General features: G+C 42.0%; 1 protein-coding gene across 3 annotated transcripts in view; it reads right to left on the minus strand.

The window, feature by feature from the left end:
* Positions 1–26,564, minus strand: part of Shroom4 (shroom family member 4) — a 207,472-nt gene that overhangs the window by 36,849 nt on the left and 144,059 nt on the right. For all 3 annotated transcript variants that reach the window (XM_051142252.1, XM_051142251.1, XM_051142250.1), the window contains exons 3-5: positions 10,894–11,028; positions 6,376–8,824; positions 675–736 (exon numbers count right to left, since the gene is read on the minus strand). In XM_051142252.1, coding sequence (XP_050998209.1) covers positions 675–736; positions 6,376–8,824; positions 10,894–11,028 — 2,646 coding nt within the window. The remainder of the gene's footprint in view (positions 1–674; positions 737–6,375; positions 8,825–10,893; positions 11,029–26,564) is intronic.

The following is a 26,564-nucleotide window of genomic DNA, read 5'->3' on the forward strand; positions in this document are numbered from 1 at the left end:
CACTTAGGGCACCTCATCTCTACGGAATATGAGTACCAGGTACCAGGATCCACAATTACAGGAGTTAGATGTTCTATCCTAAGCAAAGCGGTCCTTTTCTCTTTACTCTAAGCCACATGTGCCTTTCTCCGAGAGCTGTAACCTATCACCAGCATAAACTGGTTTTATAGCCTTGCAGTCCACAATAAGTCCCACTAGAAGTGTGGTATAAACAGTTTTTACAGCCCTGAAGTTCTCAATAGGTCTTGCTAAAAGTGGGTTGGCAGAACCCAAGAAGCAGATACCACCACCAACACGAGACAAAGAGAATAGACTCTGCTCTCCGTTGACTCCAACTGCTGTAGCCACTGGAAGCCAGGCCCAGATTAGGTCTTCTCTCTTGTTTCAGCACTCCCATTCACTGTGGCTTTGAGTGTATGTAGACAGGGCTGCCTCAGACATACCTTCCCAACACTGCCGACTCCTATTTATTCCAAATGCTCTCATACTCTATTGGGTGTTTATTCAGATTGAAATATAGGGGGCACATTAGAGTCTATCTATGGCAACAAGTCCTTGGTGTGAAAAGCATACCAGTTTTGTCAAAGAAACTCAAGCAAACCAAAAGCCATTCCAATGTCTAAAGAAGCTTCAGAGGTACAAAGTCATCTCCAAATCCCTGAGTGGTCACTTACCTCCCTGAATGAGTAGCTTTCCTGTTTCCTGTTATTGGCTTCCACTTGTCCACAGGAAATTCCTGCAAAGGAGAATTCAGTTAAATTAGGGAACTTTGAACAGCCAGGTGGCCAGGTAGTTTCAAAAATAGCAACCTGGCCAGGTTCCTCAGCTGGTAGCATGGACTCTCCCAGACAGATTAAAGAAATGTGCACTTGGAAGGATGCCTTTCTTCTGGGAGGCCTGCTGAGCTATTGCACTCATGCAGATAAGCCAGAAAGCAATCAGGGACCCGTACAGTGTGGGCTAAGAATGCTGAATTTTCCTCTTGCTCCACTCCCCTCTCAAACCCCACCAAAGACCAGGTTAGCATGCTTGCTATTTGCTGTGGCTCTTGCTTGCACTGAGGGATGGAGATCTTTTTGTTTGTCCTGCTGGATGGACCTGTTCATCTCGCCTGCTTCTTCCAATACAGAAGGGCATCTTCTCAGAAGCACTGACCTCGGAGGGAGTTTTGAATCAGGAGGTCCTGCTGCAGAAACCCTTTCCCAGGGTGGGCAAAGGTAGAGCTGAGATGGCAGCTACCCTCATCCTGCAATTGCCCTTACTCCTCTGCACACATCTTCAGACAAGGGCTGACATGAGCTCGTCTCCTGGAGATCAAGGATGGAGTATCCTGGTCCATGTGTTATAGAAGACTGTCTAACTCGGACGGAATTTCCTGAATTGTTCAGCCACACGTGTCGTTTGTAAAACTTGCCCTCTCTTCTCACTAGAGCCTGAATCTGAAGGTGTGTTTGTTTTTCAGCTTCTTCCTGCTTTTACATTTAGAACCGTCTGCCTGGCCACTCAGAGCTTAACCCAAGAGAAGGCATTTTTCCTAAGCCGCACTGATCTTCTAAATTCAGTTTGCTCTAATACTGCTATTATTAGTTCTTTCCAAGGTTTATCGCCTTATCCCCAGCAGGTCTCTCTTTTGGGGACAAACACCTGGTGAAGCAGAATGAATATAGGTCTTTGGTGTCAGTTATCCTGGCTAAGACATTTATTATCTGTGCTGTGTGAGGGACATTCTGTCACCACTTCCAACCTGAGTTTGCTATTTGGCAAATAAGGATTGTCAGTAAGGATCAAATCAGATGTGTGGTATGCCTTGCACAGTCCACAGAATACAGAAGGCGCTGTAGTTACAGCCCTTTGGAGTCTGTGGCAGGAAGATCACTTGAGTGCACAAGACCGGCCCGAACAACACAGACTCTGCCTCAAAGAAAACTTCATGCTGGAGGTTAGAACGAAGGAGGTGAGGTTTATTTCCTGGTTCACAAAAATCAGAGAAGGGTCTCTAGGGGAATAGCTGAGCAATTCTCACAATTTCTACTTGAGGTTCCGTCTGCCTTCACACATTTGTGAGGTGTCACTGCCCACAAAGCACTGTAACTTGTTCGGCCACAGTGAGTGCCAGGATTTCCTGTCCATGTTCTGTCTAGTCCTGGGGAAGTGCTTAGAAAATAGCAGTGGCTGAAAGAGCTAAAGCCCTCCACCCGCTCCCACCGACCTTCCTGGATTCTCCCACTGACCTTCCCCGATTCTCAGTGTTACTTTGACTCTTTATGCCTGAGCTGCTTAGTTTCCTGTAACCGGCCTGTGCAATTTGAAACAAAGAAGCAACAACCACAACAGGTGGCAGCTGAGGATCACAGGAGAACTTGTTGCCTTGGTGAAGGTGATACTGCTAGGAGCTCCGTCAGAGAGGGCCCAGGCTTGGAAATCTACTTATGGAGAGGCAGGCAGCATACACCCCACTACACAGTCTCTGAAGCCAGAAGCAGAGCTTGGGATTCCATATCTGCCCTTCACCAAGTGGATGGCCCTTAAGTTAGTTATATGGTATGTTATACACACTCACATATGTTATACATGATACACATATGTACAATATATACATAGCACACATATGTTATGTATATATAGATATGAGCATATATAAATTGATACTACATGTTACATATATTACTATATATGTGTATATATATATATTAGTGATTGTATATATTATACCACAAATACATGGTACTTGCTATCGGGTAGCAAATTCATGATTTCTTGAGTACTAGAAGACTCAATGTATTGATCCATTTAAAGTACCCAGAATCCAGTGGACAGCCATATATGCTATTTTCAGGTTGTTCAGATCCTAGCTCTGCACCTTGTGAGATGTGTGATCTCTGAGACTCGGTTTCTTTTCCTCAGCTGTCTCGGGTTAAGTGGTACGTGAAACCATCTGCTATGTATGTAAAACTAACTGGCATAAAATATGTGTGATGCGGGTATATGCTGATTTCACTTCTCTGGCCATCACAGGGCCAGAGCTAGTTAGCGCCTCCACCTTCTCCATGGGTGAAAAAGAGCAGGCTCACACCAGAGCAACTTCTTTAACCGGCAGAGTTAGAAGCCATGCTGTATGTCTCACAGGGTCAAGACTGTAGGGTTTAGGTGACAAGGGTAGAGACGCACATTCCTACAACACAGCCATCCACATGCATGAAAGCCTAGTCTCTAAGCAGATATGCTTTAGCCAGTCTAACAGACATTAGGAACCAATGTGTCCCTTCCTCCGAGTACCAAAGGAGAGGTATGGCATAGGCACAACTTGCCTATACTGCTACAGCCAGATGCCATTACCTGCCAACTAAACTTTCAGAGGTAGTGTTCCTGAGAGGACACCCCTGGAGCCATCTTTCCTTCACCTTCAACCTCCTTTCCCTTATTACTTGCTTATGAATACCTCTTTCAGGCAAGACTTCTCAAGCTAAACCAACTTTTCCTTCATCTTAAAATAGCTTTCTTGTAAGATGCTTACTGTCTGGCAGTCACTGTTCTAGAGGCTTTGCACATGCTCGCCATATAATCCAACTTATGAAGCAGGTGCTGTTATTACCTCCATTTCTTTTAGATGGGAAAGATTAGGCAGTATAAATTCTGGGGAAGAAATTTAAACCCAGTTAGTCTAGTTTCAGCTTCAAAGCCTTTCGGGCCATTATCTATATCGCCTTTTCTCTTTTTCCAGCACTGTGAGTATTTTCAAACATACGAAAAAGATGAATGCAGTTCACAGTGAGCATCCATGCCTCCTGTCTAGATGCGACAATTACCATTTTTGCTGCATTCACCTTATCATGTGCCTTTTTCCTCCTCTATTCATCAACCAGTGCATTGCAATTCTTTTTAAAAAATTTAATCAATTTATTCAGTTTACAACTCAATTGTTATTCCATCATTTGTATCCTCCCATTCCTCCCTCCCTCCCACTTTCACCCTATTCCCGTCCCCTAGGTCTAAGACCGAGGGGCACCTCCTCCCCCACTATATGATCATAGGCTATCAAGTCTCATCTTGGTAGCCTGCTTATTCTTTCTTTGAGTGCCATCGGCCCTCCCCACTACGGGGAGATGGTCAAATATGGGGCCCGGGGGGGGGGGTCTGTTCAAATTATTGCACTAACCAAGGACAATACAAGTAGTAAACATTGAACCCCTACTCTGATCTAGCCAATGGACAGGACATTCTCCACAGTTATGTGGAGAGCGGGGACTGACTCTGGCATCTTAAATTCTTAGGTGCACTTCAAAGTAGGTTCCAGCAACTTGATCTGCATAAATGGCAGAATGTAAATGAAATAGAGGAATTCCTTAAAAGCTATCAGTTACCAAAAGCTCACCCAAGAAGAAACAGATAATCTCAGTAGATCTGTGACTATTGGGAAAATTAATGTGCAGTTTCAAACATTATCACAAAAAAATTCAGGCCCAAGTGATTTCAATGATAAACTTTACCACATGCTTAAGAAAGAAATAATACCAATGCTATACAACTTCTTCCTGGAAAACAGAAGAGAAGGGAGTGCCTCCATCTCACTTAGTTAGCATTGCCTAGTTAGAGTCCACAATAATTTTATAATATAGACTAACATAGCTAATGGTTGTAGATGCAAAGAGCCTTAAGAAAATGTTAATAAATCAGATCTCAGAGCATAAAATACTTAGTACATTATGACCAATTGGGGTTTATCCTGGAAATACTACATGGGTACTTATTCAAAATCCAATCAATATATCTCACTTTATAAATTCAGACAAAAATTAAGACTGTATGGCCAGGTGGGTGTGGTGGCGCACACCTTTAATCCCAGCACTAGGGAGGCAGAGGCAGGTGGATCTCTGTGAGTTCAAGGCCAGCCTGGTCTACAAAGTGGGTCTAGGACAGCCAAAGCCACACAGAGAAACCCTGTCTCAAAAAACCAAACAAAACAAAAGACTGTATGGTCATCTCCATAGATGCAGGAAGAAACATGTGAAAGAACCCAAATCCATTTGTTTTTTTTTCTTCAAAAATGCCTTTTTTAACCTAAAATTAAAAGAACATTTTGCAACCCAATAAAGGGCAACTACAGAACAACAATTACTGTAAGCCTATAGCCACTGAACTTCCCAGAGAAGCACTGTAAACAGCCAACAATATTGCTCTCCACATGCATTCTGAACATTGTATTGGGGATCTTAGGCAAGGCAGTTAGGCTCCTTTCCCCAGGAAAGAGCATAAAGAATGTGAAGAAGGTACAGAATTCCTTCTATTCCAAGACGAAGTGACTGCCCATGTGCAAACTCTTCTTTAACCTACCAAAGAGTGACTAGAATTTGCCAGTGAACTCAGCAAGACTATAGGAGGTGGAATCAATATCCAAAGTTCAACTGTATTTATATGCAGAAGTAATAAAGTATTTTTTTAATATTCAGAAAGCAATATTGCTTACCATAGCTTTAAAACCTATTGGCATATTAGGCATATGTAAATCAAAATATGTTTAAGATTTATAGGTGGGAAATATTAAACTATGTACATCAGTGTACATCAAGAATACTTCAGCATCCAAGTTAAAGTTGATCATTCGCTTATAATATTTTAGGCAAAGTGTGTTTTTATGACATGTACAAATATTATTGTAAATTTACTGGCTGCTGATGAATATGTTCATGTAAATATAATCCATATCAAGCTATTTAATGTGCTTCTGTGTCTTGTTCCCCTCAATTTCTATGTGAATACATATTAGCAAACCCTGCTCTCCACCTTTTTTCCAACAGGAGAGCCATGTTATCCATTCATCTGTGGATAGGCACCTAGGCCAGTTCCATTTCCCAGCTACCTTAGGTATTGTAGCTATAATTGTGAGTATGCATGTGTATCTGTGGTAGGACTTAGAGCCCTCTGGATACTATGCATAATTTAATTTTATTCAGTACAAAGAAAAGAATAATCATAACATTTGCAGAAAAAATTTAAAAATTACGTTAAGCAAAATAAGCTAGACTTGGGAAGACAAATGGTACATATTTTATCTCGTATGTGGATCCTATCTTTTAAGTTCATTAGTACTAGCTGTTTTGTAAGGTGGACATAAGTTTTCCCTTTAAAGATGGCGCAGCTTCAAATTATAATGGATTCTTGGTTTGCTTAAGGTCACCCGGATACTACTTTTACAGTTAGAACAAATTCCAGTCTGTTAGTTTCAAGGAGCAAAAGTTGCTTTCTCCAACCTCTAAAGTTGCACAGGTATACAGAAATCTTTCTGGCTGAGTGCAGAGAAGGGGCTACATCATTGTAAGTAACTGCAATTAGATTATGGAACAATGAATTTTACTTACCCAAGAACCAAGGCCTCACCTGTATTGCTGCCTTTCTGGATTTCCAAGCATTGCCAGGTGCCACGCTGCTGTCCTCGAGGGCACCATGCTGAGGACTATGATAGCAGGCTGTATGCCGGATGCACTGGTGGTGGTGGCACCTATAGTTGTGGCAGTTTGGCAACAAGTTTCTCTTTAGCAAGGCAGGGCAGATTTCTCCAGAGCAATACATGTGAGGATCATGCATTACAGGGCCCTGAGCATTGCAGGGACAAGAACAGGTCCTGTGGTGATCAAAATCCCCACAGTGCAGTGCCTTACAGCACAGGGAATTTTCCAGGCCTTTGGTGGCAAAACATTCTGGGTAAGTGGGAGTTTCTGACTGATGTGGTGAATGATATGATTGGTCTGCAGCATGGCACTGTTGTTCTGTGGAATGATATGTTTGGTCCGGGGGATGGCATCTTAGTTCCCGATAGCTCACTGACTGGAAGTTGTGGTCTATAGGTTTTGGTCTCTGGGTAAAAGTCTTGCTGCCATGCGTAGCTAAGCCTGGCAAATGAGATGTAGACAGAGATTTGCTGCTCTCTTCAAAGAACTTTCTTCGGTCTGCAAATGGCAAGAGGACAGCTTCCTCCTCAGCTTGAGCAGTCTTCAATTCTTTGTTGTCATCTAGGCTGGAAGGACCTTCTGTGGAGAGGGCCACATGTCGCTGTGGGTTATGCTCTGGAGACCATCTCCAGTGACCTCCACAGACCCCATGGTGAGCATTCGCTTTCTCCGTGTTTAAGGAGGGTGAGTCCGATGCCTTCCACCAGGTGTTTGGGCCCGCAGAAGGCTGGCCAGACCTCTGGCCAGGGCTTGTTCTTTCCTCTAAAGCAAGCCTAGCTTTGGAGCTCTCTGGTACTTGGCTGAGGCATTCTGAAGATCTTGCCCTGAGAATCATGCTTCTGTTGAAGGGCTTCTTTGCAGGGATAGGGGCTTTCTTATATGAAGATAGAGGAGGCGAGTTCGAAGCAGAGAGCGGCGGGCTTTCTAGAGGCTCTTGGATTTCTTGCACTGGTTCCTTAGTGTCACACAATTGTGACAATGGGCCCTTACTTTTCTGAAGCTGGGCTTTCCTCCTCTGAATTTCATTACGGAGATTGGTAGCAAATCTCTCGCTCTTCCGCCGGTTTTGGATAGAGCGGCCCCGGGAGCCTCCACTTCTTCTGCCACCCAACTGGCCACACTCCTTGGGCTCACTGTCACCTTCTTCAGTTGTTTCTGTTGTACCCGCTACTTTAGGGGTTGAAAAGAACTCTCTGGTTTGTTGCACAGGGGAGCAAGTGGCAGAGGGCTGCTGGCTAGTCAAGTCACTGCTCGCTCTGCTTGCTCGGTTTGGGTCTAGGTAAGATCGTTCTGATGGGTGTCCATCAACCTCTTCAAGGGGGGAACCACTTGGGCTCGGCTGTACAGAACCCATCAGCTTCTCATCTGTGGGCCTGGCCTTCCTTTCTTTGTTGGGTTGGTCCTGGCTGCTTCCTGGGGGGAGACCTGGACTTTTCTTCCCCTTAGGGTTGTTGTGCAAAGGGGACACAGTCCACTGGTGTCCATCCTCCATCCCCTTGCTGCCTCTGGAATCAAGGTGCACCTGCTGCAAGTGGGATGCCAACAGCTGCTCAGGAGCACTATGCCGATGCTCTGCGTTTCCTCGGAGGTGTGGAACAGCACCAAAGGACAACGTGTTAGCCAAACTGGCTGAAGCCTCCTTAAGCAGGCTGAACTCTCTGCTGGAACCTTTATCGTGAGCTTTTGGGGAACCAAAAGCTTTGGAGGAGCCCTCTATCAGTAGATGCTCAGAGTCGTCCTGGCTGGATTCAGAAGGCTTGCTGAGTTCACAGCTCTGGTGGTCTTCATCTGTCATTTGGTCTTGCCCACTAAGGCAGAAGAACTCATTAGGGTTCTTTGGGGGGAGCACCATCTCTACGTCTGGTTTCTCCTGTTGTAAGGAGTCCACAGGTTCAGACACAAGGCACTGCTCTCCATTGAGAAGTTGGGCCCTAGAGGCCTGAAGGCTGTCTCGCCTTACTGGAGGCTCTGGTGGACCCTGGGCCACCGTGGCAGGTCCTGAGTGGTGGCCCTCTTCTGGGCAGGATGATGCAGAGGTCACATGACCTCCACTGGTACTGTGGCTACTTCCTGAGGTCTCAGATACATTAGATCGGTCATCAGTGACTTTAGTTGGCCCTAGGCCTGACATGGCACAGTCTGAGGAGGGTGCTTCCTCTGGTTTAAGGGAAAGGGCACAGTCAGAAGCATTTGAGCTGGCTGAGAAGGAGCTGTAGGCTGAGTCACGCTGGCTGGGGTACATATTCTGGTCAATTGGCAAGAGGTGGCCCTCGTAGTTAGCTTGGCCTGGCTGTTCCAGGCTTTCCATGCTGCCAATAGAGCTGCTTTTCTCAGTGCTGCAATGCCGGGACAGGGGACACCACTGTACAGACACGTCACTGTAAGACACAGGGTCCATGTGTTAGTTACCCAAGCAACCCGACACCTTTCCTACTTTGGCTAGTCTTCCATGGAAAGGGACAGGTCAAGTCAGAGCCATCCACCCATGCTACAGAGGCACAAGGGAAAGAAAGGGAAACTAAGCAATGAGACTGACACAGGGAGGGACACCACAGGAACATGACAGAATGACAGACAGAACTTCACATAGCGGAAGAATGAACAAACATCTCCAAGAATGGGGAAACCCCGTGGAAATGATGCACTGTATCACTGCTAACAGCAAGTTTGGAGTTGCTTTTGAGTAGTCCCTGTGGAGTCAGTGCATGGGTCGCTGGCAGGAGAGTTCGAGAAGAGCCCCACAGGACTGACTCAGCTTCAGCCACTCCTCTTCATAACCTCGTGATTCTCACAGCTGAGGAGCGTGGCAGTCACAGGGAGGGCTTGCCATCACACGGGCTGCTGGGCCTCACCACACTTTCACAAACCCCAACGAACCAAGCTCCACAGAGGGAAGTGACTTTGAAAAGACATTTAAAGAACCGAATAAACAAACTCTTAACTAGTAGCACAGTCAGGGTTGGAGTTTAACTGTTTCTTTATCCTGGAAACTGCACACCACTTTATTTGTCATGCTGGTGGTAGGACTGAGGGCCCTGGAACATGTCAGCAAAAGGCTCTGTTGCTGGGCTATATGCCCGGGGCCCACAATTTTTCTTGGTAACAGACACTCTGACTATTCACTGAGGCCCTTTACAACCATCCATTTGACGCCCAAATGTGATTGCCTTCTTTACTTTCTAACTCACGAAGTAAAGCCAACTATTTCAATAAGCTGCTAAAGAAGCTGAGTTGCAACTGGAACCCAGAGCTCTCTTGGCCCAAAGCCTTAGCTCCTGCCTGAGAACACTCTCTGCCAGAGTGCTGCTGCATAGGTGAAATCAGATAAGAAACCACGCCCAGGCATCACTACAGGGCAGTAGCTGCTCTCACTTGTTGCTGTATCAGTAGCCTTTCTACTACTACGAATGATATAAGGGTAGGCATTGCTCATCCATGTCTCCCTTATCTCCCAACAGCAAAATCACACCAGGAAGAACAAGGATAAGACATCATTTTGAATGTTAAGTACCATTTCCCACACACAAAGCCAGACTGAGTCAAGAAAGGCCATTAACTATATGTGCCTAGAACCTCAGAGGTCACAGGCTGCTCTTAGAAAGAAAGATGCAACTGGGCTGTAACAGCATCTCATGAGACCTCTAGACCAGTTTCCCCTTATTCTTGTTCACTGCGTGGTCTTAATCACTCTGCTTGCTTGGCTCTGAGCTAGGTGGAATACATGCATGTATGCATGCACTCAGACAGGAGCCAAATCTAGGATATATTTCTGTGTATTCATTCACTATGAGTCCTTAGCTTCCAATACAAAACTCATCCCTTTAGTTTTAGCTTCCTTAAGCCCCCACAATAAGAACTCACTCTCAGAGGGAAGATTTGATTACTGAAGGGGCAATGCAGCTGAGGACTACACTTTGGCTGTCTCTGAGACTGTGGGAGAAAAAAAACCCCAAACAACAATTACTTTGTCCCTTGGGTAGCTGGTTCAATAAAAATGGACAACACCAAGCTCCTTGCAGTGAGATACACCCTGTTACTTGGGGAGGTCCCTGCTTTGGAGATTCTATAGATACAATGAACTTCAAAGGCAGTTCCTAGTGTGTGATTTAGAGATAGAGGAGACTGCCTCCCTACGAATCAAGAAAAGAATACAAGACAGAATAACTAGAGAAATAGGATAAGAATCAGGGCAGAATGGTTGTCTTTGTGAGATTCAAATGAACTGCTTGGAGGAACCACTGTCAAGAAGTAAAGATGCAGACTCAAAGAGTGCTGCTTGCCTGTTAGCTATATATTTAGATAAGAACGCAGGGGCTCTAGACGGCCTTGCCATTTTCTGTTATACCTCGCCAGCCCTAACACATCCAGTAGGGACAAGATCACAGGAGGACAGTGGTCAGGCTGGTCCATTCTCCAGCCCACCCTGAGGAGAAACTCCTAGACTCACCTTGTGTTGCAACCGGAATGCCAGGATAAGCTGAAGGCTTCAGAAGGGAAATGCATGGTGGTGGCCGCTTCAGGGCACCCCTCCAACAGCTTGGCCACATGCCATGAGTGCGGCCTACTGACAGGGGTGTTTCTCCTACAGCAAGAAAGAGCCAGGAAGTCAGTGCTGAAATCACTTCCCAAGCAACTTCCGCCCCTACCCCCTCTTGCCATTCAATGGGCTAGATTATCTTACAAGGAGCTAGTGTGGACAAATAAGTGTCCCCCCTTGACTCTACTACTCAAATTCTCTTTATCCCATGGATGATTCCTGGAGACATAAAATGCCTGCTTCAATAGAAATGTTTTGTTCATTAACATATCCAAATATGAACACTAACGATTAACATATAGTACATGGTAAATAAATATTTGTGGACTATGCATGAGTGGCTGCAAGCCTAGCTGCATTTGTCTTTGAAGGAAAAATATTAATATGACCCATCTTTTCATTTTTATTGGCAAAATTAGGCAAGTAGATAAGACGCATGAACAAGTCAGCATTGGAGTTGTTCAAATTTTCTTTGTTCATTCTAAGCATTTATTGTGTGTTTACTATATGTCTTCTAAAATACATGTACTTCTGGTGATACAGCCATGAGTCAAACACAGCCTATACCCTTGAAAGTTTGAAGATTCATGAAAGAGAGCCAAATGAAATAAACTATCATAAATGCCCCTAGAGAGTGAAGGTTAAGATAGGCACAGACCCACAGAAGTCAGATACTTGAACTTGTAGGCCAAGTCATGGCAAAGAGTCCAAACTCTTGTGAGGGAAAAAGGACAGAGTGAGGATAGGCTAGGATGACAGGAGATTGGCTGTTTAGCATGCCAGGGATGAATAACTGGAAACAGGTCTGAGGCCAAGTCTCCCAATATAATCAGAGGTTCTGTCTGGTGCTAAATCCTACAATTGCAACTCTTACATTGACTTGCTTATACAAGACCCATCCATATGTCAATTGGCACACTTCGCATGATTAGATGTTACCCCTACAAGTGGGGAAGATAACTCAGGACATAGTAGAACTAGGACATAAAGAGATGACTGGGGGGGAGGGGCAATAGAAGCAGTAGAAGGAAGTCATATAGATGAGAGAACGAGAGGTTTGGAATATAGAGATGGGGAGAGGGTGCAGAAGAGCCAGGCAGATGCAAGAGACAAAGAGAGATGACAGAGGGATAAACAAATGTCAGAAGGGAAGAAAATATGAGATAGCGTACAGAAATATACAATGGATTCTACGTAAACAAATGACTCTGAGATAAACATATACTAAGTAAGTAGGTAATAGAGTGATATCTAGATGATTGGTTATTTACTGATTTATTCACGGGCCCCAAATTGGGCAGACAAGAACTCCTGTTATTAGAAAGCTTTCTATGCAGTGGGACAAATGAATTCTCTACTTCCCATGAGCGCCAGTAGCCAGAATCAAGAGGGAGGATCATGAGCTTTCTGGAAATGCAAAAATTCTGAAGACTCAGAGTAGCCCAAAGACAAAGAATAAGAAGGTAGTCCTGAGGAGAAGGCCTTACCGGAGGCGTAAGACTGAGTGGTAATAGGCCAGACTCAGACAAGGAGAGAGATGTGATGGGAAGAAGGGCAGAGAAAGTCAGTTGTCAATGGTCAGGGCCATAGATCAGAAGTAGTGGCTAACATTTATGGTCAGGCCCCATCCTCATAATCACATAGATTCCCCAGAGGGCTCTATGCTTGGTTGGAATATCACACCCAAAGCTGGAGGGTTGGAAGACCCCTGCTGCTACTCTCATCCTGAAGTCCTGTGGTTAACAAGTACTTATCAAGCATCTCCCAGATGGAGGAATGTATACTTTCAGGTCTGTATCTACCTCCCTGATGCTTCTAGGCACTTAGACTGTAGTATGAAATGGGGGAATGCATGTCTGTTAGGACCTTCTTTCATATCCAGGATTTCTGAGGTTCTTCTGCGTCTACAACGTGAAGTAGAAAGCACTGATCTCCCCAACTGTTTAACCCACTATTCTCTTAACCTTCTTTTATGATGTATTTTTGGCTTGTCTATCCTCTCCATATATCTACCCTTTTCCCCTTCTCTCTCTTTCTTCTCCATCTCCTCCATTTTGTAACCCTTATAGAGTTAGAACTCTCCTTCCAGAATCTGCCACTACTACCTTTCAATTCTAGTCCATGCCCTCAACATTGTGCTCAACGTACTATGTCCACTTGCCAAAGAGTATATTTTGTTCTACTTCATCTTGGCTTTTAGATCCCACCAGGCTAAATAACAACTAAATTGGAGGGGCACTCTCTACTCAAGAATCTTCACTAGCTCCCAATTTCTTTTTTTTTTTTTTTTTTTTTTTTTTGTTAGCTCCCAATTTCTTACCCTGTCCTTCTTCAAATGTAAACTAGATCAGACTTTCAAAGTAAAGTCTTTATATCGTATCACAGCTCAATCCCCCTGCTCTAATCACGCTCTGTAGCTAGCTCTGATCTTTCCCCACTCTCCTTTACTGTTGTTCATTTTCTTATAGAATTTATCTCAGTAATTGGACTGCTCTGATTTAAATCCCATCTCTATCTCTTACTAGCTTCTGTTGCTGTCAGTAAGTGTCAAACTCTCAGAACTATCATTTCCATAGCAGTAAAGTGGAGATATTCCCAATGGTCATTAACTTGTACATCTTTATGGGCATGAGGCTGTAAATATTATACAAATTAAAGCAAATAAACAAGTACTGCTAGTGTCATCTCCTCCAGGGAGTCAATCTCAAGTAATTTAGCCCTCATAATTTAGCCCATCATAACGTGCTACTCTATATTGCTTATCAGCATTACATACGTATTAGCTTTGTCCTAACAGCTATACTAAACCACCAGGAAATGAGAAGAAAAACCTGAGCATTTTACATGTATAATCTATAACAGTCAAACCATCTGAATTACTGGGTTTTGTTGTTATTTTGTTTTGTTTTTGTTTTTTGTTTTAGAAATGGTTCTTACCTGGCTAGGTTATTATGGAAATTAGAAACAGTTATTCTCACCTATCTAAGTTAATATGGGTATTAGAAATATTCTCAAAGCATACCATAAATCGTCTAGTGTTTTGTCAAGTGGTCAGTAAACAACACGTAGTATAATACTGGCTTTTAGCTATTAGCTCAACTTGTCCTGTTAGATGGCTCAAGGGTACTTCCTGCCAAGTGTGCTTGAGAAACTTTTATCAAGGCTCTGCTATACAACTCCCTAGCCACACTTAAAACACTAACTTATTTGGCCCTTTACTCTCTTGAGTCTCTCTGGTAGTAGAAAATAGTCCAAAAGGAGACCAAGGAATATAGTGAGGGCTTCAGAGACACTAAGGAAAAAAAGGCCTGGAGGAAGGAAATCTCAGTAGGGAGAATTGGAGCCAGATCCAGTCCCATTTAACTCCAGCTTAAGAAAGAGAAGAGTCACTCTATAGAGCTCTATACCTGACCTATTATCTGTGAATTGTCTAGACTCAGCCCATACTTGTATTCAAATGCTAGTTGTATAACCCTAGCCAAGGCATTTTCGGAGGTACTGACTTTTACTTGGGGCAAAAAAGCTGGGTTAGAACCTAGGCCATGTATGCCAGGCCAGTACTCTACCACACCACTAGAGCTTGGGTTATGTATTCTTTATATGTAAGATGGGGATGCTGGCCATCTATTCTCAGGAGTTATGGTGTGGAATAAATGATGCAGTCCCATGTGTGGAATCAATTAGCATAGTAACTGACACAGACACTCTACAAACTTATAAAACAAGAACAGCAATAAAAAAGAAACAACAGAGAACTCTACTGAACACTGAGGCTATGTCAGATACCAAATATTTCCTAAGCATACGCTGATTTAATCCTTACTTCAACATCATGTGCAAGAACTATTTTTATCTGTGAATTTTATGACTTTTAATTAAAATCTGAATAGTATTCCATTGTGTAAATATGCCACATTTTCATCATTCATTCATCTGTGGATGGACAGATAGGTTGTTTCCAATTTCTGGCTATTATTAATAGAGCACAGATAAACATGGATGAGCAATTGTCTCTTTGGTAGGATTTAAAGTCATTTGGGCATATCCAAGAGTTGTACAGCTAGATCTTTTTTTTTTAATTTGTTCACTTTACATCCTGATTGTAGCCCCATCCCTTGTCGGCATCCAGTCCCACCCTCCCCCTCCCTCCCTCATACCCCCTCCCTGACCACACTATAATACACAGACCTAAAGAAGCAAGAACTATTATCATCTTCTCATCATCAATAAAGAAAGGGAGATAGAGAAAGCTTAAATTATTTGTCAGAAACATACAGCTGGTTAACAGACTGGTGGTTAGAATTATGATCAAAATTCAGATCTTGGGCTAGCCAGGTGGGTCAGTAGGTAAAGCATTTGCCATAGAATCCTAAGAATCTTAGTTGAATTCCCAGAGCCCACATAAAGGTAGAAAGTGAGAGCCTCTTCCGACTTCCACAAGCAAGCCTTGCTTCACAAAGACTCACACAAACCATCATTTTGAAGGAAAAATAACTCAGACCCGCAAGCTTTTTCTAGGATACCATATGGCCCCTCCTGCCCAAACGGCTGTCTCAGAGAGTTCCTATACATAAGGCTTGACATAAGCATACCTTGAGAGGCAGTAAGAAAAAGGAGGTCCCGGTGGTTCTAGACTTAAAAGCATCTCCTCCAGTGGAGAAGGGGTGGGTGTGGGGGATGAGAGATAGGCTGTGTAAGAGAAGCTCAAGCATCAATTATGCTGCCCAACGCAACTTATGGGGATGACTAGAACCTGTATCCTTTCCCCTAAAGCTAGGTAAGGCACTGTCACTGAACAAATTCTATAGGCCACTAACCTCAAATGCCTGCCTTAGGGAGAAAACCAAGACACTGAAGCAAGACAGCAGCAGGAGATAGAAGTTGGACACTGAGGCACTACCTACCATGGAAGTTGCTCTGAGAGGAGAGAGGGCTTATGGGAGACTGGAGTATCCAGCTACACACTCTCACCATCAGCCATTCCAGTGTCTTCTCTTAGCTGGGGACCACCAGCCCTCTACTTAAGACCTCCTGTTGTGTGAGGTCAGCAGCCCAAGATCCTAATAGTCATCCAAGGAGCTCATGTAGACTCCAAGGCACAGCCATCAGCCGGCTTGGGTTTTTCTGTGGCCACAGCCTTAGAGAATGTCTGCCAGTGTCAAGGCCTGGCTGAGAGTAAAGGCTCGCTGCTCCAGGAAGCAGCCAGCGCCCTAGTGGCAGAGAGAAGGAGGAAAGGCAGTTCCAGTAGCAACCCTCCCCCAGCCTGTTCCTAGCTCCTACCTCCTCTGTGCCCTAGCCCATCCCCTCCACAGCTCAGAGACCAATAAGGAAACTGGGCCCCTGGCTACTGCTAGAACTCAGGAAAGGAGTAAGGAAATGATGTTTGGGAAAGATAAAGAGGGTGTCTAAAAAGAATTTTTAAAAATACACGTAAATGAGAGAGAAAAACACCCCAGACGCATACACTTAAAAGAATTCCTGCACTTCCTGGACTGAGTTGACCCCACCCAGCCATCTCCGCAGGTCCTCAGGGCCCCAGGAAAGGAGAACTCAGCCAGGCTTAGCAGCCTCCAGGTCTAAAGAAATGGCACTATAGCTTATTTTTATAAAACTGGGGACCACTGACTTAAAACCTTTTTCAAGGTAGAGGTCCTTCTGGGAACAAAAGTTTATGACAATTCCAGGCTTTAACTTCCAACATACAACTCTGAGCATCTGTTCCTTTCCAAAGAAGACTTTAATTTCACACTAAATACTCCAATTCCAGAAAAGGAGCTTATTATCAATGCTAGAATAGTGGCACTAGGGAGCATTCCCGGATCTTCTAACAATTTACTCTGAACTCTGGCAACCATACCTTCTATGGGCTTCTATTTCTTCTCTGAAAAATAAAATGAGCTCAGAGCTCAGTTTCCACGAGTGATCCTTGCACTTATGGCATTACATATTGTAGGGGTCATAGATCCAAGCCTGATATTCATAGTAATATCCTACTGACCAATGTGCTGGCCAGAACCTAGAGCATTCTAGTAAGCATTTGTTATGTCCCGAAGTCCAGAGGCCCAGGTATCAGAATTGCATTTTTCTTAGGGATGTCAAGGTAGGGCTTTGCCATCGTAATTAACTTGATCCCTACTCCAATTTCCCTTGGCCTCTGGCTTCAATTCCGGTAATTTACGGTCCCCATGAGGGCTTATGCAAGCTCCCTCAAGACAAAAAGTATGCTAGGGCCTTTCCTCTCTGGGGAAATTAGTCCCTTCCTCTTGCATTCCTCTGTACCTCACAGAAGTTTACCGATTTATAAAAGTACTATTGTAGGGCTAAGTTTATGGGGAATATGGCTCTGACTTAGAACCTTGACTTTACTTCAAATAGTCTTTCTTGGCTTAGTGAATGGCACAGAATTTCAAGTTCCTCATCTATAAAGTACAATTGGCATGTAATGGGCACTTGAAAATGATATATGCTGTTAATATTAAGCTTAACCAAAAAGAACAATGCACACGGTACTACTAGTAGCCAGAAAATGGGTTTCTTCAGTGCAAGCAGAGGTGGATGATAAAGCTCCAGTAAAGAGGAGGCTCAAAGTTAGACCTAGTACTCACAATCATCACTTGTCAAACTTCATTGGGTATAGGGGGTCATGGGGTATCAGACTGTGATTTAGAACAGGGATAAGGCTATGACATTCTAAAGAGCTCTACATGATCCTGCTCCTGTTCCTGTGATGACCACAAACATAGCAATATACTGGCAAATAATCCCCATTCCAAACAAAAACAAAAACAAAACAAAACAAAAACAAAAACAAAAACAAAAACCAAAAACCCAAAATTACAAGGAAGAACTAGTTTATTCTCACTTCAATAGTCAGGCTTGGGTGCTTAGTTTTTCCTCATCTGCTGGTCACCAAATATCTTTCTTTTTTCATTCAGTGCCCCTGGCCCATACAAGTGCTTATCTGATGATGTTTGTTGAGCCCTAGGTCTGGGTATTAACACTGAGGCTGAACCATGACTAGAGGGAAAAGCATGTTCTTGGGAGTGGCTATGAGGTAGGGAGGCAGTGAGAGGAGGAAAGTTAGATAGTCCCCAGGTGAGGTGCTATGCAGGTGGGCACATATGCAGAGGAATCCTTGGGCAAGGGAAGGTAAGATAAGAACTCAAGCAATAGTTTGGCCAGTTTGGGATTTTCCAGACGTTAGAAAATGTGGTGACTAATAAAGGTTGCTTAGTGGAGTAGAGTTCCAGATAATATGATATAATCTCCTATGCTTGTAGGAAGGCACTTTTTTTTTTTTTTAAAGAATTAAGACAAGAACTCGGCCTAGAGTAGGAGGATGGTAGGTACATGCAGTGAGACGTGTCAGATCAGTCAGAAGCTGTCTCCCACAAGAGGCCTTCTAAAGACTGTTCTGATGGGTGAGGGGAGGGAATGATTCTGGAAGGCATTAATCTCCAGCTACGCTAGTCAGCTGTGGTCCTGATATATTTTTACAGCATCTCCTGTCTTTGTTCTTGATTCAGTAAATCCTTTACAGGCAGTGGATAGGAGATGACAATCAAAAAGGGACCCATGTCTCTTTCCCACCCAGGGCAAGAAGAAAATGTGACCCCTATTATTTGAGATTGTAGTCTGGCCATAATGCCGCGTGGACTCTTTCCTCTTCTCAAAGTGTTTGGATAAGGCAAAGCACAAAAGGGTGTCCTTGATTAGCTCTGTTTACTTTCTGTGGCTCTTTCAGTCACCCCACAAATAGTACATTCCATCTTCTACACATGAAGAAGGCCAAGCACATCCTGGCCCACTAGGCAGGAAGAGAAGCCTACAGATGCAGGGGGTGGGGCAGTGCAGTGCAGAACAATACATGGCTTGTTTATCTGACAGGGAAGGGGAAAGGCTTGGCCATAGAGAGACACAGAGCTCTGAAGGCCTTTCCCTACTAGACAGCTGGCTGGGGGACATTGCAGCCTAGTGATTCAGATCCCTTCTTTATCAAAGACCTGATCCAATTGGGGGGCGGGGAGATAGAGATAGATAGATTGATTGATTGATTTAATTTTTAAATTCTTTTTTATTGTTTGAAAATATCATACATGCATATAATGCTATGATCATATACACCTCCATTCCCTCCCCTCCAATTCTTCCCCTTTCCTACCCACCATTATTTCATCTAAATTTCATGTGTTCTTTTTCTGTAAATGCACCGAGCCCACTTGGTACTACCCATAAATGCATGGAGGTAGGGCCACCTGTTAGAACATGGGGTAGCATCTTAGGGGCTACATCCCTGAAGAAAATTTATTTTCTCCCATCAGCCATCAGTTGCAAATATATCTTCACCTACAGGTGGAATTTTGCAACCTCTTGACACGAGAATGCTGGAATTTTCTTTGGTTTGATCTTGCACAGGTCTTGTGTTCCTGTGAACTCAGGTGTGTGAATTCCCTGTTCATCTGTACAACATTGTTTAGCCATTGTTTATTTGGGCTCTTTCAGGTTTGTATGTTTATTATTATTCTCTTATACAATACATCTCTACTGCAGTCTCCCCTACAAGTTTTCTTCTTAGGACTATCTTCATTTTACCCTGTTAGAGTTGGGTGTGTTGCATTTACATTTTCATTCAACTCTGGGAAAATTTAAATTCCTTTGGTGATTCTTCAATTACCCATTCATTCATTATTCAAGAAAGTGTTGTTCAATCTCCATGACAATATGCACTTTATGCAGTTTATATTGTTTTATATCTAGGCTTACTCTACTCTGGTTAAGATCAGATGTAAGGAATTATTTCATTTTTGCTGTATTTGTTGGGAGATGCTTTGTGTCCAAATATTTGGTCTATTTTAGTGAAGGTTTAAGGGACCCAGTTAGATTTGACCTTTTGTTTCTATCATTCTAATTTCACAGTGTATTCTTAAAATCATGGGTGTACTTTTTTTGTCTAAAATAGTTAGAAGGAGGTAACTACAACAATGGGCTAGAAGACTTCATGCAAATTTGGAGAACTAAAATGATGCTGAGAGAAGTTTATAGCATTAGAATTTCTTGAGCATCAGATAAAAGCACTGGCTAATCCCACAGGCAAGAGACAGGCCTTGGGAATTCCAAAGCACGAAAGAAATACGGCACAAGCAATATTCAGAAAAGCTGTTCTTATATCCATTCACAAGAGAAATTATGTAGATAACTGCTGCAGGCTTGGAGAAGTGGGTAGGCTAGCGTAACAAATATGATGAATGGCCCAAGTCAAACAATAACAGTAGTGATGAAGCAGAAAGGAAATAGATGAGAATCAGCAGGATTAAAGAACTCATTAGATAGGGAGGAGGGGAGGGAGATGGCTTTGAAGCACCCATGGAATGACGACATTACTAATCTAGAAAACTTTGTAGTCAGGCATGCCTAACAAGCAACATAGTAGGGCATGGACAGGATATGGATATGTGGTCAATAGCTACAGAGTCCAGGCTATTGTAGTGGATGTGACTGTCAATGATGAGTGTAAATAAAGGAATGAGAGCTGAAAGCAGTTCCCCACAGAGCAGCTATTCTTCAGGCAGAATGAAAAGAAGAAAGGCAAAGCAATAAAATACAACTTTCAATGATATTGGTGTAATCTTTAAAGGAAGATTCACTCCAGTCAGAATAGGTATCATTATTATCCACTCATCATATCATCAATAGATGTATGGATAAATAAATTGTGGCATATACTTCATTTATAATGAAGAATAAAAGTTTGTAATTTACTACAAATGGATGCAACTGGAGATCATTATATTAAGTGAAATAAGTTCAATGCAGAAAGACAGATATCACCTTTCTATCATTTTGGATCATATATATATATCACATTTTATATCATATATACATGGATCATATCACATACACAAAGCACTAGCCCAATTCCTCAGCTACATCCTCTGACAAGTTTTTACACATAGCACTAACACTGAAAACTGGTAGTTGCTGTAAGATCAGACCAAGGCTGGAAGAATAAGGAGAATGTTTTAGAGGAGGCAAAGTAGCGGAAAAGGGGGGAAATTACACAGAGGTCAGTATCAGGGCCATGCTCCATGGGCTGAAGATGAGACACATGAAGTCTGCATCAAGTATGAAGCTGTCCACCAGCTAATACTTATATACAGTATTTGTTGTCCATGAGGAAGTTTCATAAACATGATCCCAATAAAAACCTCACAGCATATATCTGAAAAACATATTTGTGAGGCAGAAACTATTGAGGACTTGCTTGCCCTGTCTGAAGATGATGCTTCAACATTATAGAGAGTTTTGGGTGACTGTTCAGGCAGCAAACTGACTCTGTCATTTTTTTTTTCCATTTTGGATGCTGCTAACCTGCACTTCCTGTTAATTTGGGTAATTAATTTTATTCCTTCTCAAGTCTCTGATGGGGTTGAAGACCAGATAGTTTAGTCTTACAATTAAGCTTAGTTGTTTAAGGAGGGGTTAAGATGTTTTTAGGTCTAGACAGATGCTTTAAGCTGATAGAGACGAGATGTGATAGATATTGATTTTCATTCAGAATTTTAGACTCACCAAGATAGGAAAGATGTTTTCTTCAAGGTGGCCAAATACAAATAGCCAAAACACTATGAATGTAACATTTTATAATTCCTGATTGTTTTGATGTTCTTCTTGCTTTAGGTAGTTTATTGTATTTATGTCTAATAATATAAATGTATATGTAGAAAAAGAAAAAACCCTCACTATGACATCATGGCCACTACTGTAGAAAAGAAGACACTTGGATTTCAAAGACTTACAGTAAATCATGTAAGACATATTCTAGACAAGTTTCTGTGTTTTCCCCATAAACAGTGATTTTCAGAGGCTTTTCTAAAACACCAGTATTAGCATCTCCTAGAGGTATACGAGAAATAAAAATCCAGAGGTCCACTTCAGAACTTAGGAATTGGAAACCGGGAGGAAGGCAGTACCCTGTGTTTCTAGGAGCTCTCAATGTGATTCTGGTACATGTATGCATGTTCAAGCTTGAGGCCCTTTACTTGACCATACATTTTGGAACAGATATTCAAATTGCTTTTCAAAGTACTAGTGATGGCCCCTGGCTCTTGCTGCTTTGACAGATGTGGAATCTTGCCCTCTAAGGTAGGCTGGGAGTCTCCCTTCTGCTGTCAGTGCTAAATACATTAATAGACGACAGCTGTTTGAAAAGTTCTTGGCCTCTAGGGGTAGGAATGGACTTCTCTTTGATAAAGAAGGCTTCAGAACTACAAAAGCAATTTCTAGGTCACAACTGTTTTTGTCAGAGGGACATATGGGCTAAACAAGCAATTTCTATATACAAGACTTCCCTGTGAGGCCTCACCTGGTTGAACAATAGTCTCTGAAAACCCCTGGGAATTCTTGAAGTCTGAAGTATTTCCAAACTTATAGTTCATTAAGCTTTCCATTTCTGCAATTTTCTTTCTTTCGTAGCATTATAAAATTCAGTTGACAAATACACATTTTACATTTTTATTGTATTCCTGATGATTTACATATGCAAACATTAATGCTTAAATCATGATAATTAATACATTGATTACATTATAGAGGTTGTGTGTGTGTATGTGTGTGCGTGTGCACACGTGCACATGTGTGTGATTAGAGTATTTAAAAACATTTAAGATGTAACTTAGGTCTCTGTGGTCACAGGAATTTTTTAAGCATCAGACCAACCAAGAATATATAATGAGATTCTATGTGAAAAAAAAAGCCTACTTTCTTATAGGATTCTCAACAAAATAACAACAAAATTTGTGAGGACTATATAGTTACACTGCTGATATTTTGGATTTCTGGAATAAAAAATATATTTTTAATATTATTTACACCAGTTCCTTCTTCCATCTACACCATGTATACCCCTTGCCCTTTTTCAAATTCTGCAAAACCTTTAAGGAACACTAATACTGGTTTACAAAATAGAAAGTGAAGGAACACAATCAAAGTAATTCTATGAGGCCAGCATTATTGTGTGATATAAAAACACAACAACAAAAAAGAAAACTATAGACCATGTTCCCTTATGAACACAGACACAAAAATCTCAATAAATGAGACTTTAAAAAAACATTACGTATCATGGCACAAGTTGGTTGTATTTCCACGGATATAAGGATAACATAACACACATAAAACATAAGCAAAGAATGAAATGATTATTTCAAGATACAACAAAGTTCCTAATAATGTTGCTAATAAAATATATGAAATTTTAGCTACAGTAAAACAGGCAAGAGAAAGAAATAGATGGGATATAAATAAGAAAGGAAGAAGTCAAATTATATCTGTTTGCAGATAAAATTATACTATACTCATAAGAGCTTCAAGACTCGGTAAGAAACATCTAATATCTGATAAATAATTTCAGCAAAGCATCAGACTGAAAGCCACCATACAAAACTACTAGTTTTTCTACATGCCAACAACAAATATCTTAAGAAAGAACTCTAAGGGAAACAAATCCCATATATAACAGCCTCAGAAAGATAGGAAGAATATTGTGAAAATAGCTGTTACCCCAAAGTGCCTAGAGTTTAGTGCAATTCCTCCTGAAATGCTAATGACATTCTTTAAACAACTAGGAAAACAAATCCTAAAATTCACATGGAAGCATAAAAGATCCCAGCTAGGCAAAGCCGGCCAGAACAGAAAGGGCAACGCTGAAGATATTACACTACCCAGTTCAAGTCACACTACAAAGATACAGTAATGCAAACAGCCAAAGCACTGCACAGAAATAGATACACAGACTAATGTAAAGGCCGCAGAATTAAATTCATGCTGCTACATCCATTTGAGATTTGAAAGAGGGGCCAAAAGCAAACACTGAGGAAAAGCCTCTTCATGAGAAAGGGTGCAGGGAAAACTGAATATCGAAAGAATAAAAACAAACATGTGGGGAAATGGACATAAAACTGGAGACCACTATGAAAAGTACATAATCCATATTCAGAAAGACAAATATTTACAAATGTGGAATCTAGAGTAACACACACACACATACACACACACAAAACATTAAAGTGAAAGGAGACTATTTGGGGGAAGGAAAGGACTAATACAAAAGGAAGAGAAAATAACAAGAATGAATAATTGGAGAGGAGAAGAAAGACAAGCATTACATAGTTTTCTCTCATATGCAAAGCCTTGATTTGATGGTATTGAATATTTTGCATATAACAGAAAACCTAAACACATACAGGGGAGTGGATGCCAGCAGAGCACAATGATGCGTGTGTAAAATATAATAATAAAACCAATAGTTTTTAAAACTAGTTTTAAAAAGTAAGAAAAAATTACCGGAGAGAACCTTGGAAACGGGCCTAATGATACAGCAGCAAGGAGAGGCACAGGACAGTGTCTCCCAGCTGACTTGAAAGCTAAGTCAAAAATTGTTGCTTATGTGACCAAAGGGTGGGTTGCATCAAATGTATTTGTATTAACCAAGTACAGTTTTTCATGACTATGAAGGGTTATACCTATAACAAACACAGGCCAATGCTTCACGCAAATGAAGGATTGTATGTTCACCAACCATAGCAGTTCTTTATGCAAATATGCTCTCTCTGTCCAATCATTTCAGCCCTTCAATGTAAACAAAAGTTTGCTGCACCAATTATGGCTCAGCTCTTCATGTAAATGAAAGATTGTTCTTTCACCAACGACGGCATAGTCTTTTGTGCAAATGAAAGATAGTTTTTACAGCAATTATGTCAGAGTTTATCATGAAAATAAATAATTGTTTTTATACCAGTCCTAGGGATTTTGATGGATCTTCAAGAAAAGTCTCCACTGTAGCTTTGATGAAACTAGCTGCAGAGACATCTTTTATTCATAGAAGCTTGTAATACCCAAAATACTAGAAGTCACATCAAAAAAAGCATAATGCAGAGAGGGAAACAAATACATGTATTCTTTCAGATGTTGAATATATCCAGAATACATATATATGAGGTATGATGTATCAAATATGATATATATTTTATCACACAGAAACACACACATATATGAGGAAAGTAGAAAGAGGGTCTATTGTGGAGAGGATAGGGACCAGTAGGACAAGCGGTGGTCATAGGGACATAAATATGAGCTAAGCAGAATGATATACATATATGAAAAACTATCATAATGAAACAAGTCATTTTGCATGTTATTTTAAAAATCTAATTTTTCTATATTATTTTATTACTATACTAACTGTACACAATCAGGTTTTCTTATAGTATCTTCATACATTATGATAATTTCCATTAAGACCTTCTTTGTCCATCATCCGAGGACCAAGCCTCCTGTGCACCATCCCTAGGTAGGGAGCCCCATCCCCAACCCTTGCTGTCAGAGATACACAAGTTCTGAGCACCCCAACCAGGTAGTATCAACTACTTTGGCTGTGACCCCAGGCTCTGCGACCTATAGACCACCTGTAGAAGCATGTGATCATTCTTTACACATTTGAGGCTCTTCAGTGAGAACTTTGTAAGTCTACAGAAGGTTTACTGTGACAATATGCACAAACTTGCACAAATTCATACTAGACAAAATCCCAGACAAGGAAAATAGGCATAAAATCTCATCCCTATCCAAGAAGCTATTTGCAGTTGATAGCTGCTCAGTTGTTAAGAGCACTTGCTTCTCCTGCAGAAGACCAGGGTTCTGTTCCTAGTACCTGCATTGGATGGTTTGCAACCACCTATAACACCAACTCCAGAGAATCTGGTATCCTCTTCTGGACTATGTGGGTACCCATTCTCCCACTATATGCAAAGAAATGAAATATTTTTAAGCCTGGTATGGTGGCACAGGCCCATAACCCCAGCACTCACACTTAGAAGGCAGAGGCAGAGGAGGTCAGCCTGGTCTACAAAGTGATCCAGGAAAGCGAAGGCTGCACAGAAAAACTGTCTTGAGAAAACCTTTGTGTGTGCACGCGGTGTGTGTGTGTGTGTGTGTGTGTGTGTACATATACATATATACATATGTACATACATATATGCACCTACATATATATGTATGTATGTATATCTGATTATGGTACTTAATCTTCAAGTTACTATTCTGTTGGTATTTGGAGGTAGGGCCTTTCAGAGAAATTAGGATTAGATAAGGCATGGAGGGGCAAAATGCTTCCGTTGGTCTATTCATAAAATCAGTGCTCTACAACTAACCTGGCCTCATAGGGGACTCAGAGAGACTGAACCTACAGTCAGGGAACTTGCATGGGTCAGACCTTTGCCCCCTGCATATATGTTATGGTTATGTAGCTTGGTGTTCTTGTGGGACTCCTAACAGTGGGAGTGGGGGCTGTCGCTGACCCTTTTGCCTGCTTTTGGGACCCTTTTTTCCTACTGGATTGCACCTTTCAGCTTTAATATGAGGGGATGTACCTAGCATTATATCAATTTGATATGTCATACTGAGGTGATATGGCTGGATGACTTGCCCTTTTCTGAAGGAAACTGGAGGAGGAATAATTTGGGAGAGAGCAGAGGGGGAGGTGCTGAGGGAAAGGAGGGACAGGAAACTGAGGCTGGGATGTAATA

This window comes from Acomys russatus, chromosome X (genome assembly GCF_903995435.1).
Source record: "Acomys russatus chromosome X, mAcoRus1.1, whole genome shotgun sequence".
NCBI lineage: Eukaryota > Metazoa > Chordata > Mammalia > Rodentia > Muridae > Acomys > Acomys russatus.